We start from the raw sequence: 17,955 nt of genomic DNA on the forward strand, positions 1-17,955 counted from the left end.
GAGTAATCATCTTAGAAAGGCTCATCAATGGTGTAGAAGAATCAGACTTAAAGCCACGGAGTTATAACACGAAATCCAACTTGGTGCGGCAAGTGCGAGATCGAGATACTCTAATAGAGCAGTCATCCTAATAGAGCAGTCACCCTGAAGAGAGTTCAAGAGATCAGCTAGAAATAAGAAACCTGTATAGAGATCAGCTACACACAATTCACCCTGTAGAGAGATCAGTTAGAAGAAGTTACCTTGTAGGGAGTTCATGCAACTATGGAAAGAGATAGTTCAGCTAGAAAAAATCACCTTGTAGAGTTCAGCTACAAAGAAACCACCATGTAGAGAGTTCAGCTACAAACAAATCGCCCTGTGGAGAGATCAATAGAAGAAGTTACCTTGCAGAGAGTTCAGCTACAAAGAAACCATCATGTAGAGAGTTCAGCTACTAACAAATCTCCCTGTAGAGAGATTAGCTAGAAGAAGTTACCTTGTAGAGAGTTCAGCTACAAAGAAACCATCATGTAGAGAGTTCAGCTACAAACAAATCTCCCTGTAGAGAGATCAGCTAGAAGAAGTTACCTTGTAGAGAGTTCAGCTTCAAACAAATCACACTGTAGAAAGATCAGCTAGAAGAAGTTACCTTGTAGATAGTTCAGCTACAAACAAATCTCCCTGTAGAGAGATCAGCTAGAAGAAATTACCTTGTAGAGAGTTCAGCTACAAAGAAACCACCATGTAGAGAGTTCAGCTGCAAAGAAATCACCCTGTAGAAAATTCTGCCAGAAACAAATTGCCCTGTAGAAAGATCAGTTAGAAGAAGTTACCTTTTAGAGAGTTCAGCTACAAAGAAACCATTCTGTAAAGAGCTCAGCTGCAAACAAATCACCTGTACAGAATTCATCTACAAACAAATCACCCTGTAGAGAGATCAGCTAGAAGAAGTTAACTTGTAGAGAGTTCAGCTACAAAGAAACCATCATTTAGAAAGTTCAGCTTCAAACAAATCACCTGTACAGAGTTCAGCTACAAACAAATCTCCCTGTAGAGAGATCAGCTAGAAGAAGTTACCTTGTAGAGAGTGAAGCTACAAACAAATCACCCTATTGAAAGATCAGCTAGAAGAAGTCACCTTGTAGAGAGTTCAGCTACAAACTAGCCACCTTGTAGAGACATCAGCTAGAAAAGTTACCTTGTAGAGAGTTCAGCTACAAAGAAACCATTCTGTAAAGAGCTCAGCTGTAAACAAATCACCTGTACAGAATTCAGCTACAAACAAATCACCCTGTAGAGAGATCAGCTAGAAGAAATTACCTTGTAGATAGTTCAGCTGCAAACAAATCACCCTGTAGAAAGATCAGTTAGAAGAAGTTACCTTGTAGAGAGTTCAGCTACAAAGAAACCATTTTGTAAAGAGCTCAGCTGCAAACAAATCACCTGTACAGAATTCAGCTACGAACAAATCACCCTGTAGAGAGATCAGCTAGAAGAAGTTACCTTGTAGATAGTTCAGCTACAAACAAATCTCCCTGTAGAGAGATCAGCTAGAAGAAATTGCCTTGTAGAGAGTTCAGCTACAAAGAAACCATCATGTGGAGAGTTCAGCTGCAAAGAAATCACCACTGCCCAAATTTCAAGGCAATAGCTCTTTCCAATCTGAAGTTATCAATTGTCAAAGTTGGCAAATTGGATGTGTGTGGAAGACCCCTTTTTGCAAATCCGGTCACATATGTATTATATATATAATTTGTACATTTACTGATAAAATATTTAAAGTACATCTACTTTATCTTTACTTCTTCCTGTAGTAAAGAAAAAAAACATAGGTTAAAAAAGTCCCAAAGCTGGCCATAGGCCGGCTTTGGGGTATACAAATACAAAAAGAAATGAAATCTAATCCAAAACAGCCAAGCTGTAAAAAAAGTGTGCGGCCCTCAGAAAGGCTATGGTGAAAAAAGATGTGAAATCCAAGGTGGCGGCCAAGAAATGGCTGTGATGGTAGGTTAATGGTAAAAATTTTAATAATGACAATTCAGGTGAATTTTTGTGCCGCTTCACAAAATTTACCTGAATTGTCATTATTAAAATTTTTACCATTAACCTACCATCACAGCCATTTCTTGGCCGCCACCTTGGATTTCACATCTTTTTTTCACCATAGCCTTTCTGAGGGCCGCACACTTTTTTTACAGCTTGGCTGTTTTGGATTAGATTATAGTAACGTGCTGGTTAAGTAACGCATTACTACTTTGTTAGGTAATTATATTACAATAATGAGTAGAAGTGCACTACTATCTGTTAGATATTACTAGCATAAGAAATGTAGCACGTTTTATTACTTTGTTAGTGTATTAAATACATTTTAATGATATATTAAACAAAGATAATGGAGGGAGCACCAGCGCACCATAATTGGTAGGACTAATATGGCATTGGAGGATATGATGTCAATAACGGAAGTAACTCACATGACCTAGTACTATAAATACTACACATTAAGAGGTGTACCCTGTATAATTTTGTGTAGCTACAATTAGAGCGATAATTTTTATCTAAGTAATAATTATCCCTGTGTTGACTAACTAATCAGTATCCCCCTGAATTCTCTTCGGAGAAACAGGAGTGGATTGAGCAGCTGGTGGTGAACCGGATTGTGGCAACAAGCTCAACAGGACTGTCTATTCCTACAGCTTCCACCAGCAGGTCTATTCTTACAATGACTGGGACCGCTATGACATCAGCAGTAACAACTGGTGAGGTGCTATCTAACTAACCAACTAGCTATTGAGTAAAAAAAATTGCTTGTTAATAGCTTGCCGCTCAGACCCCTGCAGTGTTACCACCGTTGCCTTCACAATGGCTCTCATGATCTTGCTACAGTAATGTAAGTCAGTTGCCTTGTTATGGCTGCACAGGCTGACATGCCACATTGCTAGGGTAGCAAGCAACTTCCGTCTGCTACTTCAAGTGAGTTTTGCTACTGCTGCTGCTACTGCCATTCCTTTCATGCCATAATTATTGCAATGGTGGTGGGTTGTTGTTTCCGCTGCTACCCCAATAGAGTTTGTTGCTGTTGCTATTGTCACTCCTTTCACCAACAGGCATTGCTATATTGCTATGGCAGCAGGTTGTTGTTGCCGCTGCCGATGCTACCACAGCCATACTGCTACCCCCCTCCCCTCAAGGCTAACACTACCATATTGCAATGTCAGTGGGTTGTTTATTGCTACTCAAAGTGTATTTGCTGCCCACCCTCCTGAAAGGCTGACACTGAAATACTGCTATGGCAGTGGATCTTGCTACCCCTTGTGTCTTTGTTGGCTGGCACTACCATTGGTAGTAAGCGAGCTCTGTTGCACTGTGTCTGCTACTCCAAGTGAGACTGTCAGGGTTCTGCTCACACTGGTCGGCAGTGGTTCAAAGTATCCAGTACCTCTAAAAACCGACCAGTACCCTCTTAAATCCAACCAGTACAATTCTTACATATATCACTGATACACATGCAATATAACACACAGAATATCATTTCATGTTAACTTTAGGCCACCACTCAGGAATTTCTGGGCAGAACTGTGGACTGTTACCTTGTGATTGCTGCTCTGCTACTACATACAGGTTGGCTTATCACTACCTGCCAGTACCCTAGTACTGGACTGGTGGCTCTTCGACAGAAGGTTGGTTGTCAAGTCAGTGCCTCTGGTAGACAGTGCTGTGCTGCTATTCCCATAACATGGCCAGTACTTGCACCCATAGTAGGTGATGATGGGTGTTGAAATGTACCTCGGACTATGCCTGTTAAATGAACCATGTTTGCTGTAATTTGTTTTCTATATAAACACTGTATAAATCGTTTGCTTAACTGTTCTTGCTGTCTATCATTACAACTCCAAAAGTACTCACCATATAAGGCTGAAACAACTGCCCATTGGTTTTACTTTTAGACAACTAAGAAGTCATGAAATTAAGTTTGAGAAATATTCAAACTAGTTAGGTTTTCACTCAGTGGGTCATTGACATGTCTAAAAGTTAAAAGTGGTACACATTTATACAGAAGCACTCTCAGTACTTATCTGTTCCTTATATGGAAATTATGTTTTCCCCTTAGTCTCTACCGTATCCCTGCTCATCTGGATGCATACAATGCTCCAAGAATGATATTAATTTCAGAAGATGCTACAAGAGTGGTATCTAGAATTGAATGATGGCAACCGTGACAGCATTGTTGGCTTTGCTCTACCACTGAGTGAAGATTCTAATCGAACTTAAAATCCTAATGTTTTTACTTGCTTTTAAAGGTCCTTATAGATCAGACCTTTCCAAAAATTATGGAATTTAACCATACACAATAATGACAAGACGCTTTGTCAAGGTTAGCAGATGTCTTATATACACTCACATATGAAAATCGATTGTGGGATTAAATTTATTCCACATTATTCCTTTTATAGAACCAGTTCAGTACCAATTTGCAACAGTCAAGTTACATGCAGGTAGTTAATCACATGATGCAGGCTCTCTGCAGATATTTGCTTAGGCTTGTTATTGAATATTAAACAGTTTTGAGTCCGGGGCTTACCTCCACAATATTATAGACTATCATACCTATAAATAACTGACATTAAGTAATAATAGTACACAACACATTACAAAAGTAACGTGTTACACCCACCACTGGTTGCATGTACAGCATCTACTTATCAATCCAACACCAGTGCATAGTTGCCTTGCAATTGAATATGTACAAATTTTTGAGGGACGTAATTTTTGTACATTTCGTGAAATAAGTACATTGGTACATTTTTACTACTGCAGTACAAGTAACTGAGACAAGTAGGCTGCCACAACATAGTAAACTCAGAGTTTACGGCATGCCCTTGTGGTCACCACAAATCAACAACACATAATTTTATATTCATTTTGGTGTTTGGCTAAATTGAATTCTGAAGTTCCACTGTTACTATGTATATTCCATACATACTATGGAGAAATACTGGTGTGTCAAAATATTCTAAAATTCTGTGGTAACTAGTTCACAAGAATGTGGACCACACATACACTCAGTAAATGACAACACTATATTAATAAAATTAAGATGCTCACTATTTGGAGTGATAATGAGACAAGTTCTTGCATGAATGTTGCTAAGACTGTATCCATAGTAACTGACTGACCCTTAGCAACAAATAAACAACACATACACAAGTCACAACCAAATGAAAACTAGCTTACTTCATTGCCTGGAGGGTGATAAACACCACTCATGTCATATTGAATCATTGTCATTATTCTAGTTAATGCCCACCAACAGAATGACACTGGATGATTGGGTATAGCACTCATTTGTCTGACAACAGTGCTAACAGGGTGACTATTTTCTGATGGCCCCAGGGTAGTGGTGACATTGTTACTAGTAGGATGAAGGTATTGTTGTAGTTCCCCAACCAGTAGTGACCATAATGACTAGTAACAGTTAATGGTACACAACTATAAAATTTGCAATCAAACATTCAATGAAGATCACAGGTAAGCAGTCCACCTTGTCAATGAACATAGGATACATCATTTACCCTAACATCACTACTCTTAGATTTCTCCAAACTATGTAAAGCTCACATTCATTTGTACACAGAACACTCTCTAATATATAGAACATACAATTGGTTTGGGAGTGTGTGACAAACTACTCTAATAGAACAGTCATGTGTTTGGTATTGTTTACCAGTAGGACCTTTATTATCCAAACAGTATGTGTGACTGCTCTATTAGAGTATTTCATCAATGTTTTATTAGAGTAAGTGTATGGTATATCAGAGTAGTTGAACAGAACTCTGTATATAAATGAATGGGCTTCATTAATTTAACCAAACAAATTCAGTTATCTGAACACTTTAATGATTGAACTGACACACAGGTGTTCAGATAATGAAGGTTCTTTTGTACTAGGATAATTGACTTGATTAGTGACAATCTACTGTATTGAATGTATTACTATTCAGTCTCCACCATATCATTGTATTGTAGTATGGTCATTCATGGTATTATTGTACATACAACACACACTAGTTAATAGTGTTCTGCGATACAGTGGAATTTTGTGTATCGCGTATCACCATCAATAAACTTTTCGATACGATACTGTATCATGATACTATAATGAAGTGGTCATGGCTAGTTATGACTGACATATTAGCTAATAATTGTAATAATATTCAATTTATCTGTACCCTTAAAGAGCCGACACTGATTCTACATTCACTGTGTATTCTTTATTCAGTGAAACTACGTTATTATACTGATGTGACATATAGCTAGTGTGTTCTGATATTTGAAAAACAGAGTTGCTGTTAAAAAGTACATCTCTACCCAGATACCTACCTCTACCAGACATTAAGCTACTGCAAACATTTTAATACATGCTCTCACAAAGGCTTGTCCGGATTACTCCGCATTTTGATGAGTTGTCAAGATGGCTACAGCAGGTTGTTTACTGCTTGGTGGTGCAGTTCTTTATACTTATACTTGAAGTGTAACAGCTACTGTTTTTAGAAGACCCGAGTAAGAATATTTTAGCCATAATAGCAACACTTATACACACGTATTTGTATGGTTTCTCATAGCGTTGCATTTTATAGCACAGGTAAATAGAGAGGCTTTCTATTTGAGTATCTAGATCACTGTTACAGTAATAGAGCAATCACTGACTGTTCTGCTACAAAACTTTGATATATTGATATTTTTAAGTACAGTATCGTATCGTGATACTTATTTGCTGTATCGTATCGATATGTATTGCAGATACCTACTAGTTAATGATACTACACACACCTGGGTATATCCCTTATTAGCAAGATGATGTAATGACTGTAGTACTAGTAACCATAACTCCATGACACTTGTGTGGCTACATAGCAACTGATTAAACTGCCCAGATACCACTGTTGGTGGAACCTACATACATGTAAAACATATTAACGTACTGGGGAGGCATCTATTAGAGATGTTGTAGCTAACCTGATTAAACCTGACCACAGCTAGGTCCAGTAGTAGTTGCAATAATGACAGGATCCTCTCAGCTAATTCTGTTAGTGTGTCAGATGGAACAGAACCTGTAGTATGGACTGATAGTTAATGGGTACATGTGGGATATACACTATACAGTGGATCCTCGATTTTCCGAACACCAATCAACTGAACTCTTGATTATCTGTTCAAACACCAAATCGACTGCTTAATTAGGATATTTTGTCAACAAGTGTATACAGCAAAGCTCTGTATATAAATGTATGGAAGTTCGATTTTACGTACTGTTCGATTATAAGAATACCCTTTCTCCTTGGATAATCAAAGTTCCACTGTACTACAGATACAAGCATGTATGTTTGTATAGTCAACATAGAACACATGTATGCAGTGTAGAGTGGTCCAGTGTTTCACTGGGTAGGAGTGAAAATTTCATAATGATAGCTGAAGGATTACATGTGAGATAGTACTGGCATATTCTCCTGGGGGCTAGTAACCAACAGAAGACTGTATCATGTCTCTAAAGGTGAAAATGTGGACACAATAGTCCCACTTGGACCTCAACCATTATGTTAGATACATAGAGTTGTCATTAGCTTCCCAGGTAACACCAAATGGACTAAGGCACACACAGACATGTTACATACACGTGTGAGTGTGTATATACAAGTACCAAAAACAGAAAAGATACACAAAGACACACACACATGCACGCACGCACACACACACTAACCTAATCCCACAATTAATCTGTATGAGGATGAGACTGCAGTCCAGTGAACATGTAGTTGTAGTAGTCCAATTTGATTGGATAACTTATTCACTGATGTATTTTCTGCCTCAAGGCTGTTAGATATCATTGACAGTGAGTCCAGTTCCGTTAGTAGTCCGGCAAGTTGTGATAGTAAGTCCGTAACTGCCTTCATTGTTGATGGGTCTCCATTTGTTTGTTTAGAAACAGCTACAATGTGTCTGTTGAGATGGAAATAGTGGATCATTTAGTATATGTACAGTGGAGCCTGTGTAATATGGACATCTTGGGATCAGTTAAGTCTCCTGATCATTATTAAGGTGTCTCGCCTTTCCAGCTACAGTGAGTGACTGGATTATGTAGGTGTCCACATTAACAGGTTCCAGTGTATTCTGAACATCTTAGTTACATGCAAGTGATTACATACACCATAAAACTTGTTGTAGAACACTATGGCCATTGGCCAGTTAAGTACTCTAATCAAACAGTTAAGGATTAGCTCCTGTATTTTATTTAACTAAGCACCCGGGCTACTATACTAGTCCTAACAGAACATATAATAGTAGTCACATACCTGTGCACATAACAATCAACAAAATGAAGAAACTCTGAACATTGTCCAAGTGTCCTCTGAGTAGTGTCATCTAGTCAGTGAAGTACACACAGTACTATTAGCAGTACAACATCATCATCCTCACCAGTTAGTCCTTCTGAAGCAGTAGCTGTTAGGTTGTGTAACTGCTTCCTGGATGAAAACTTGTCATATATAATTGTACTACTTTATATCCTTAACTATGTTGTGATCTTGACAGCTAATATCAGAGATTACTTCAGTACAGTACAAACACATGTACTAAATGACACACAGTAACATTTCAGGGAAAGATCACACACTACCAGGACAAAGTGACCACAATTTAACCTACAGTCATGCAATGTGCACTTTTAGAAATGAAGTAAATTTAGAATAGTGGGAATCATAGGAATATCGTGCACATTTAAGTGAAGTGGTCAATTTCAAGTGTGCTGTACCCGTTATACAACATTTATAATGAAGAACAGTACGAAGTAATCAATCTACTAACTACATAAATTATGGATGATTGATTCTCATGACAGCCAACTGTATTGAAACCCACACGAGTTACCATGAGTCAACGCCTACAAACAAAGTAGTGGAGAAGCACAAAGGAGGACAAAGGTAAGTCCATCATAACATGCTGCAGTTGATGAAAAGACACCTCTCGGGCTGAAGTCACATTGAACAGTCAAAAATCAAACCCATAGTGTTAATCATAGTTGAGTTATGCTTGGCTGAAGGCATCGGTTAGTAGAAAATTTAGTTATATAGGCCATTTATTAAAATTTCATAGAAACTTTTCGAAGGGTTTGGAGCCACTCTGAAAACACTTTTGGGCTTGGCTATTTTGGAGGAAAAGTGAGGCTTTTAGTGGAGGGCCAGAAAGCCCTATACAGTTAATATTACAGTACTATCGTACTATATATCTTGAATCAATACAGTGTATTATACCATCCAGTATCCTTTTAATTTTCTTTTACATTCAACACATTGTCAAAATACTCTAATAAAATAATAGTCATTTTCACAGTTTGGATAACGGAAATATTTGGTTAGTCGATGATTCAACGGCCAGATAACAGAGGGACTACTGTATATAACACATATACACCACATACTGATACAGCAATAGACATACCTGAAGATCATGAATAATGTGTGGGGGTTTACTAGGGCTGTAGATGTTCGGAAACTGAAGCCAAACAACTCCACTGATGCACCAAAATAACATCCAGGCAGCAAATCAACCTCCTCCAACACCCTGTAACATCATATCATTGTATAACTGTGTACTATGGCTAATGGTGGGAATTCCCCAGGGACTGCAGATCGTGTCATTTATAAGGAGACATATGTACTTCTTATCCATTACAAACACTAAAAAGCTAAGGACAAGTTTATTTGTTTTTGAAGTTTGACCAAGGATACAATACGAAAAGCATCAAGTCTGCTGCTTTGCTCATTGAAATTTCAATTGGTTAACCATAGACAATAGACACCCCATACTGGATTGGAAACTTCTAAGTGCCACCTAATCTATCCACGCTTCGCGTCCCTTATACTGTACACAGTACCGGGAGTAGATTTTATAAGAACATGTTTTGCTTACTAGTGAGTAGCAAAAATACCATTATGGAATATAAGATTTGGCCTATGTATTGATGGCTATTAGCTAGAAGTTTGACAAGTGCAAATGGTTGATACAAGAGGCAGGATTTGTAAACTTGACTAACAGTGTTGGGACAGTTACTTTTTAAATGTAACTTGTTAAATAATACATATTATTTACAACTGAACTATTTAGTTACAGTTACATATTACCCATAAAATAAAGTAACTATAATAATATTACATAATATAATATTTTGTGTCCACAGCCTTAAGCTGTCATGTGTGAAACTACCACCTTATCACGTGACATGATTGTGTTGTTGGACAATGTGCAAATGTTGGTTATAAGATGCTGGTGAATAAGCTTCATTCAGTAGGCTTCGTTACTTCGTAGTGGCGAGGCATTACTCAGTGGATTACTAACGAGATTAGTAACTTCGTTACTTAAAGTAATAACATTACATAATATTAGACTAGTTACCGTTACTTCATTACTTAGGTAACACGTTACATTTTCAAGTAAAGTAACTTGAGTTATATTGCCTGTTTTTACAGCATATTTCGTTGTATTACTTCGTTACCACAAAAGTAATAATTATTACATAATGCATTACTTAAGTAACGCGTTACCCCTAACACTGTTGACTAAACTGGAGCGAATATACCATGAAACACATACCAGTACACGTAGCAATAGTTAGTAATAAGCATCAGCCTTAAACTATACTTGTTCTCCCCGCCATTTTCACAAACATGTTCAAATACTTTTTATACGGAAAGCGCCTATACCAGTAGTAGGCCAATCACCACCCAAGAAACAATCTACTAAACTTACTAGTTAAAGCAACTGAGCTAAATCCAGACAGTAAAGCAGAATCTTCAAATGAAAAAGAGTGTTTCAAAACTTCAGAAGCGAAATGTGGATAGTCACGTAGTTTTGTATGGGCACTATACATGTGCTTCCAATCCAGGTAGGGGTGTTTATTATCTATGGTTTAACGTTCTGGTCATCGGAAATGTCTAGCTTTATTTAATATGTGCATACTCATACATGTGCATGCACACACAAAGCAAAAGAAAATACACTCCTACATTTGACCAGATAACCTCAGGTCAGTTCCCCAGGGGCGGAACTATAACAGGCTGCATGATGTCTCATAGATGAATTTGTGGGTAAACTACCCCCCACTATGTGAGACGTGGACAGTTGGGCATTTGCTTCCGCAGTAATCACCAGGTACCCATTGATGTTACAACTGGGTGGGCTGCTTACCCAGTTATAACAGGTTACACCAGGTCCCCATTATACAAACTGGAGCAATGTGAGAAAAAATTTGTTTAAGAAAACACCTACAGCAACTGGGCATTGAACCTGAAACGTTTCGATTATCACACACGCATTACAGAGAGACAGAGACAGATACACACACAATCACACACACACACACACACACGCACGCACGCACACACACACTAACCTAGCCAGCAAACCCTTCACTACAAAGCTATCAGATGGGAACACAATGACTTGGTTAACTCCAGGAACAATTGCTACCCCGGACATCATTGGTATGACTTCCGATGGCTCATCATCTACACACAAACAACCAAGTGAGCATAAACCGACTTGATCACTCAACCATTGTTGAAACAAAATTAAATTCAGTTTGGAAACCTAGCCAGACCATGTAGTAAAAAAAGAAATTTTAAAGAGGGATTTTTATCCAAGTGTCCTCCATTAAACAGTTCAATAGGCATGGTCTTAGCTAGCAAACATTTACCAGTTTTAGATGATTTGGATGCAAAAAGTATTGTGGAGCAATTAAAACATTCAACAACTACGAGAGTGATATCCAGCCATTTGTGAAGGCTGTTTTCAATGGTACGCAATGGGACAAACACTCTTACTTAGTCACCCCACATATGGTTTACTATATTCATACAAGTATCTCAGTCAGAAGTTAGGATAAGCTGTAAGGTTAGAATCAAACATTGAATGGACAAGTGTAAAATCAATTTTTAGAAGATAAATGAATTTTAACATTTTGTAGAATTTAGACCACAGCACAGCTATCCTTAGCAAGCCTCTTCCATTGCACATTGAGAACGGCTGTAGCCTTTCTTTACCCCTGACCTCACAAAAGTCTGTCAATTATTGTATAAGATTAACATTTTGCATGCAATCCCTCTAGATTCAGGTCAGCAAGAGAGAATTACCATAGACAAAGTTGTGTTCACAGGGAAATTTACCATAGTTTCTTGATGTTTTAGCTGGGAAAATGCTACTTATCCGTATGTAGCAACAGTATCAACCCTGTTCGAAGTTTTGCAGTAAAATTTATGCTCTGCCATGTCATCGTACAACTAGCCAATGAAATAAAATCCACAGAATTTTGGTGGAAATTCACAACTTTGTCAATGGTAATTCACCAGACTTTATCTCGCCAACCAATTAGTCTGGCGCCGCCCGCCCCTTCGCATAGAGTAAGGGTCTGGTATGCTTAGTATAGTGGAGTTGTACAGGATTACCAAAAACTGGTGCAACCAATCAGAACGCTCCATGTTTAATCAGCACATTTTTGTTTATGTTATGTCAGAAGAGTAAATCAAATGCCCTAACAGTGCTGAAAGAAACAAAAGGAGTTAGCTAATAAAGAACAAGAAGAAAGTGTTGTTTCGGGAAGGGCTTTTCGCCTTGTTTGATACGCGAAAAACCCGGGTTACGCTCTGATTTCCTAGGTAGGGAGACATGTCTATTCTATAAAAGTAGACCAATCCACTTTCGCCTGTGTAAAGGCGAAGGAAGTTCAATATCACTGCCACAATTTTGAGTGAGGCACTTCCGTTAAGACCATTTTCGTTACGTCATTATATTCAAATTAAATTCCTCCAGAACAACTCGGTGATACTAAGCAAACCAGACCCTTACTCCATGCGAAGGGGCGGGCGCCGCCAGACTACCAACCAATGACTCGTAGAAAAGAGGAGGCAAGATAGCGAACAGGCCATGCAAGACTAACTAACCTTTTATACTGCTTGCTTCACTGACATCATTTATTTTGGGTGTGGAATTTATCTTTATTACCAAAAAGAAAAAAAAGTAGCTTGGGTACATAGGGTGAGTCAATTCTACGTGATACAATACACAACTATACACAGGGCATGGTGTCCTGTCAATTTTTCGTGTCCTGACAATTTCAAAAGCAATGTCATCTTCAGCTGAAGCACCATCGCTTATCACGTGCGCATGCACCTGCAGGGGCTATCAGGCTATCTACAGCTATTACACAAAACTACGCAGGAAACACCTTATTCGATTACCATCAAAGTAGATATCTTCTTCTTCAGTAACAGACCGTAACAGCCTCTCTTCTTCACTGCCCAGCGTATCTAAGTCGTCCCACTCCATTTCAAGCGCTCCTTCAAATTCGCGCCATCGATGTCACGTGACTAAAAACCCACAAGGGATCCGAAGGGATCAGTATGAAGAACCCGAGAACCTTTAAGGAGCGTCGATGGATCTCGTTGTGATGGCTGTTTATGGAGTATCTCTCCATAGATGCAGATAGCCATTCTACAGTATGTTGTGATAGCCGGCGTTCTTGGCAGCGCCAGGATATTCTAGAACATTCGAATGATGTAAGCATCTACAAACCATCTCGAATATTCAGTGTAATCATGTTGTATATATAAACCTTGGATCAGCACGTTAGGTCACAGTTGTAAGTATAAATTTCAGTTTTGCGGAATTTGTATGCTACTTTGAATCAGCTATGGACGAAGCTATGGATTCGTACAAGACATTTACAGTGTATAGTGTTACGGCGCAAGAGCAGTTTCAAGGAGGACTGAATGATGACCGTGTTGAAGTAGTGGTTGTTTGCTACTCTGGACATGGGAATGGAAAGTTTCTCAAAGACAGCACTTTGTGGAGAACTGCTGAAACAAAACTTTTCTCCTCAGATAAGGACATTACCTCTTACTGTCACAAATCACTGCTTAAGGATAAACTTAAGACATTCTTTAAAGGGCAAGAGACAGTTGAAGTTGTAGATAGCCCGCAATGGCTGCGATCACTTATTGATGAACTATGTAAGAATGTTAAGCCATCTACTGAGGTGAATGAAGTAGTTAGTTCAATGAAGGAAGATACAGTCACAGTGGATGTAGAGAGTCCACAATCTGAGATGGATCCCAGTGTGCATGTAGAAGGTATGACATTAAATGTAATGTGGCAGGAAGGATATTGTGGGTATGTTTGAGAGACAAAAGTTTGAGAAATTTTCACTTGGGGAAGTTTAATAAAAGTGATCCGCTGACTGGCTTTTTTAATTCTGTTTTACAAAAAGAATAAACTGGGTGAAAATAAGCCTGCTGCATAAAAATGGTGGCAATTTGTGCACATTTTAATCACATTGGTATGCACTGAAACAAAGCTCAAATCAATAAAACATATACACCATTAGATTTACCTTTTCATGTGGAGTAAAAACTCTTCGTTTTGTGTTCAGTGTACGATGCCTAAGTTACATAGGCACTTATTTACGATGCAGTAGAAATATAGTTTACCGTTATCGTTTCATTGTTGTGGAATGGGCTTTGTCCGCATGGGGAAAGCACTAGGCCTTGTTTGATTTGCCAGTTCGTGGTGAACAGAGTGAGTCAAACCCCATCTTCATAGTCTGTTTCAATCGTGAGTTGTGTGTGATTAAATAAGTGCCGTATTGTGTTGCTGTACAAATCGAATTTATTCCTGTTCCAACTGTTTAGTGCTATACATGTAACTCCCAGACTATTCAACGCAAAAGGCTGGAACTTTGTTTGTCCACTACTATTTTGATCAATTTGAAGGATGTGCGGAAATGACGGTTTTCATAAACATTATAAGTGTAACAGTTCACGTCCTTTGCAACATTTTCTTGACTGTATGGTATATACAAATTATATGCTGTTATGATTCTTCTTTATTGTATTGTGCAGGCGATTCTTTCTGTAATGAGTTGAATGGCCGACAGGATACAACATCGGAAACTGTAAGTCTCAGTGAAATATAATGGCTCTGTACAAACATTATGTACTTTAAGGAAATACTTAGTGCCTTGTTGATGTAAACTAAAGCCTGCTTTGCTCATAGATCGTTTTGTGTATTATGATTTTCAAGTTGGCTGGTTTTAGCAAGCAACCTTATTGTTCACCATATAAAGCAGGTGTCAGTTTGTTACTGTACATGCATACAAGCAACGTTCCTGTATATTGTATATTAACTTATTGGGTTGTGTCTTACAGATGAAGATGGAAGCAAGATTAAAGGAACTGGCTGATCAATTGGAAAAGGAAAGGCAGTCATCTCAGATGCTAAAGAATCAGGTGAGTTTTAGCTAATCTGAAATGTTAACTTGTCTATTGTAGAGGTGTGTGTTCTAAACAAGGTGTCCTTATTAGTTGGTGTCCTGATTTCAGGGTGTACTGTATATAGTAATACAGAAGGGACCATGCACCGATTTATCAAAATGTCCACTTTTTGATGTATCCTGTTTGCACCATTGTATGTATAAATGGAGCATGTTTCCATTGTGTGTGTTATTTTTGAACAGATGTGGCAGTTAAAGTTACAACAAAAAGAAGAACTAGATGAGCTCACTACAAAGTGTGAACAGTTGGAAACTAAATATGCCGAGAAAGTGAAGGAATGCAAACATGTAAGGGAGTTTATTGCATTTGTGGATTTTGTAATTACATCTTGTTATTCCTCACAGCTTTATGCAGTACGTCATAGTCTACAAGAGAAAATTACAGAAGCAGAAGATGGCTATAGTGATGGTGACAAAGATGGCTCCAGTGAAGACAAAGAAACTTGTGGTGTACATCAGATCAAGGAAGATCTGTCAAGCATTTGACACAAATTGTTTCTTTTTTGTAACATATTTCTGTACATGTAATTTTCTTTGTTTCCTCATTTTTATTTCAAAGTATTAATAACATTATATCTATTGTATTTAGTTAACCCCCAGCCCATGTTATATAGATGCCACTTTTGTCAAGTGGTATATCATTATTTAAGTGATGATTTGCAGACAGCTAGCTAGCTAGCTAGCAGTGATCCTTAGTAACACAATTCAGGGGTGTATGGTCTCCAAAGTATTTTCACCTCTTAAATGAGAACACTGTAATTTTGTAATTTTTACAAAGGACAAATTAAAGGTGAATTTAATGAGGTGCATGGGATCAAAAATTAGGAGTGAGGCTTAAATCACTGTACTACCTATATAAGTGGAACTCAATTATTAGTTGTTTATGATTAACTACACTGTATAAACATAATAATAATTATAGTGCCACAAGCATTTTGGTTTTATTAGTGCATGGCTTTATACACATCGTTCATGTGGTTTTGATAAACATTCTGTTTGGGGAGTGACATGCAGTTTTTTACAGCAATCATTAATAATTATTAGCTATATATTTGGTTGCCACTTGCCAGTGATGATTCATACATTATGTATAGTGTTATATATAGTGAGATGATGTGTGATAAGTTAATGATAATTGTTCTTCCATCTTCCCATTGTTGTGTTTCTTCTGGACTTATGAACTATCCACTCTTCACAACCCACCATGTGATACTCACACTGGATTGGCTCCAGTGGGCACATCATCATGTGTTCTTGTACTGTTCTACAACTTCTGTTGACCCATCAATCTCACACTTGTTGGGACACAAGTTTTGGAGAAACAATTACAGAGTCAGGTTGATAAATTCTTTAGTGAAAACTTTGAAGTCTAACTTCAAGGAAGCCACAAATAAATGGCTCAGATTTTGATAAGCTTTGCAAGGCTGGCAAAGAACTGTCATAGCAGAAGACAAGGTATAATGGGAAACAATAGCGGAAGTGAACATGCATGGATTCAAGAACCCTATCAACGCTATCACCATATCAGTCCCAGTGACCACAGTCATGGCTCTGCAAGGATACCAGGAATAATACTAATTACCAGAGAATACACCCCAGAAATTAATCTAGAGACCAGATTATAGAGCAAGGTTCCTGTTAAACTATAGAAAGAAGCTGGTCGGATGAGTGAAGTCATTTTAAAACTAAACTGGTGACTGATCTAGTAAGATGTATCTCCCTACACAGTAGATTTTCAGATGCAAAAAAGCATTCCAACTGATAAGACATGGAAAAACTAAACCAAGAACGTGAAAAACTGTCAGAGGAAGATGAGAAGAATCCACCAGACATTATATAATAATGATAAAACAGCAAATAGTGAACAATGACAGTATACAGGTTTCCAACTTCCTATATATAGCGGTTTACACCCTTATTCTACATTTTTATTGCAATTTGATTCAATGTGTAGTTAAACACTGTTATCTCATCTGAGGTAAATTTTAGCAAGTGTGATACTTGTGTTACTGTAGTGGTAGAGTTATGTATAGTAGGAGTTGTAAAAAAGGACTACCAATGCCTATACAAGTAATTAATATAGGTGAATGGAGTAGAGATTTTAAACTAATGTACCCTACCCTTGCAATTATCTAAGTTTTACTGTATCATGCTTGAACAGGCTATTATATAGCCTTAATATTAAGAGTACACAAAATGTGTGTGTGTGTCATGTGGCAGCACGCAGAGTTTAGTTTCTAATTTCCTTGCCAGAGGGTCAATGTTCTGATTCTCAGCCATCTTGTGTATCAGTAGTGGCATTCATTGATGGTGGTGTTAAGATGGCTCAAGGCTCCTCTGTCAGCTGGTGTAATAGGAGTCCCTTGGTTTCCTGTGTGTACAGCAAACATGAGATCGATACATTAATAACAAGCATCCTTTAATTTCCTTTACATGTACATGCTCCAAAAATGCACACTTACACATGCATGTATGTGTCACAAATAAGAGGTGGTATACACAACAGGTGACTGTATTACGTTTGGTCAGAACTCAAAGTATATTAATACCTAATTTCAGTTCACTATTGGCCTCACACAATAATTCTGAAATGG

At 38.0% G+C, this 17,955-nt stretch overlaps 2 protein-coding genes across 3 annotated transcripts in view; one reads left to right on the forward strand and one right to left on the reverse strand.

Moving 5' to 3' along the window:
• Positions 1–13,420, reverse strand: part of LOC136257551 (protein MMS22-like) — a 34,976-nt gene extending 21,556 nt beyond the window's left edge. Inside the window, exons 1-10 of one of the 2 annotated variants that reach the window (XM_066050777.1) lie at positions 13,272–13,420; positions 11,429–11,543; positions 9,478–9,600; positions 8,458–8,504; positions 8,334–8,403; positions 7,742–7,980; positions 7,000–7,094; positions 6,814–6,936; positions 5,218–5,448; positions 5,089–5,160 (exon numbers count right to left, since the gene is read on the reverse strand). In XM_066050777.1, coding sequence (XP_065906849.1) covers positions 5,089–5,160; positions 5,218–5,448; positions 6,814–6,936; positions 7,000–7,094; positions 7,742–7,980; positions 8,334–8,403; positions 8,458–8,504; positions 9,478–9,600; positions 11,429–11,543; positions 13,272–13,359 — 1,203 coding nt within the window. In that variant the 5' untranslated portion in view covers positions 13,360–13,420. The remainder of the gene's footprint in view (positions 1–5,088; positions 5,161–5,217; positions 5,449–6,813; positions 6,937–6,999; positions 7,095–7,741; positions 7,981–8,333; positions 8,404–8,457; positions 8,505–9,477; positions 9,601–11,428; positions 11,544–13,271) is intronic. The other variant, XM_066050778.1, reaches the window with a different exon arrangement.
• LOC136257552 (uncharacterized) lies at positions 13,385–15,945 on the forward strand. The gene is made up of 5 exons (XM_066050779.1): positions 13,385–14,162; positions 14,931–14,983; positions 15,237–15,317; positions 15,545–15,649; positions 15,707–15,945. Exons 1-5 carry the CDS (start codon positions 13,724–13,726, stop codon positions 15,845–15,847), a joined length of 819 nt encoding a protein of 272 aa, XP_065906851.1. The 5' UTR covers positions 13,385–13,723; the 3' UTR covers positions 15,848–15,945.
• The last annotated feature ends 2,010 nt before the right edge of the window (positions 15,946–17,955 follow it).

The sequence above is a fragment of the Dysidea avara genome, chromosome 6, assembly GCF_963678975.1.
Source record: "Dysidea avara chromosome 6, odDysAvar1.4, whole genome shotgun sequence".
NCBI classification, from domain to species: domain Eukaryota; kingdom Metazoa; phylum Porifera; class Demospongiae; order Dictyoceratida; family Dysideidae; genus Dysidea; species Dysidea avara.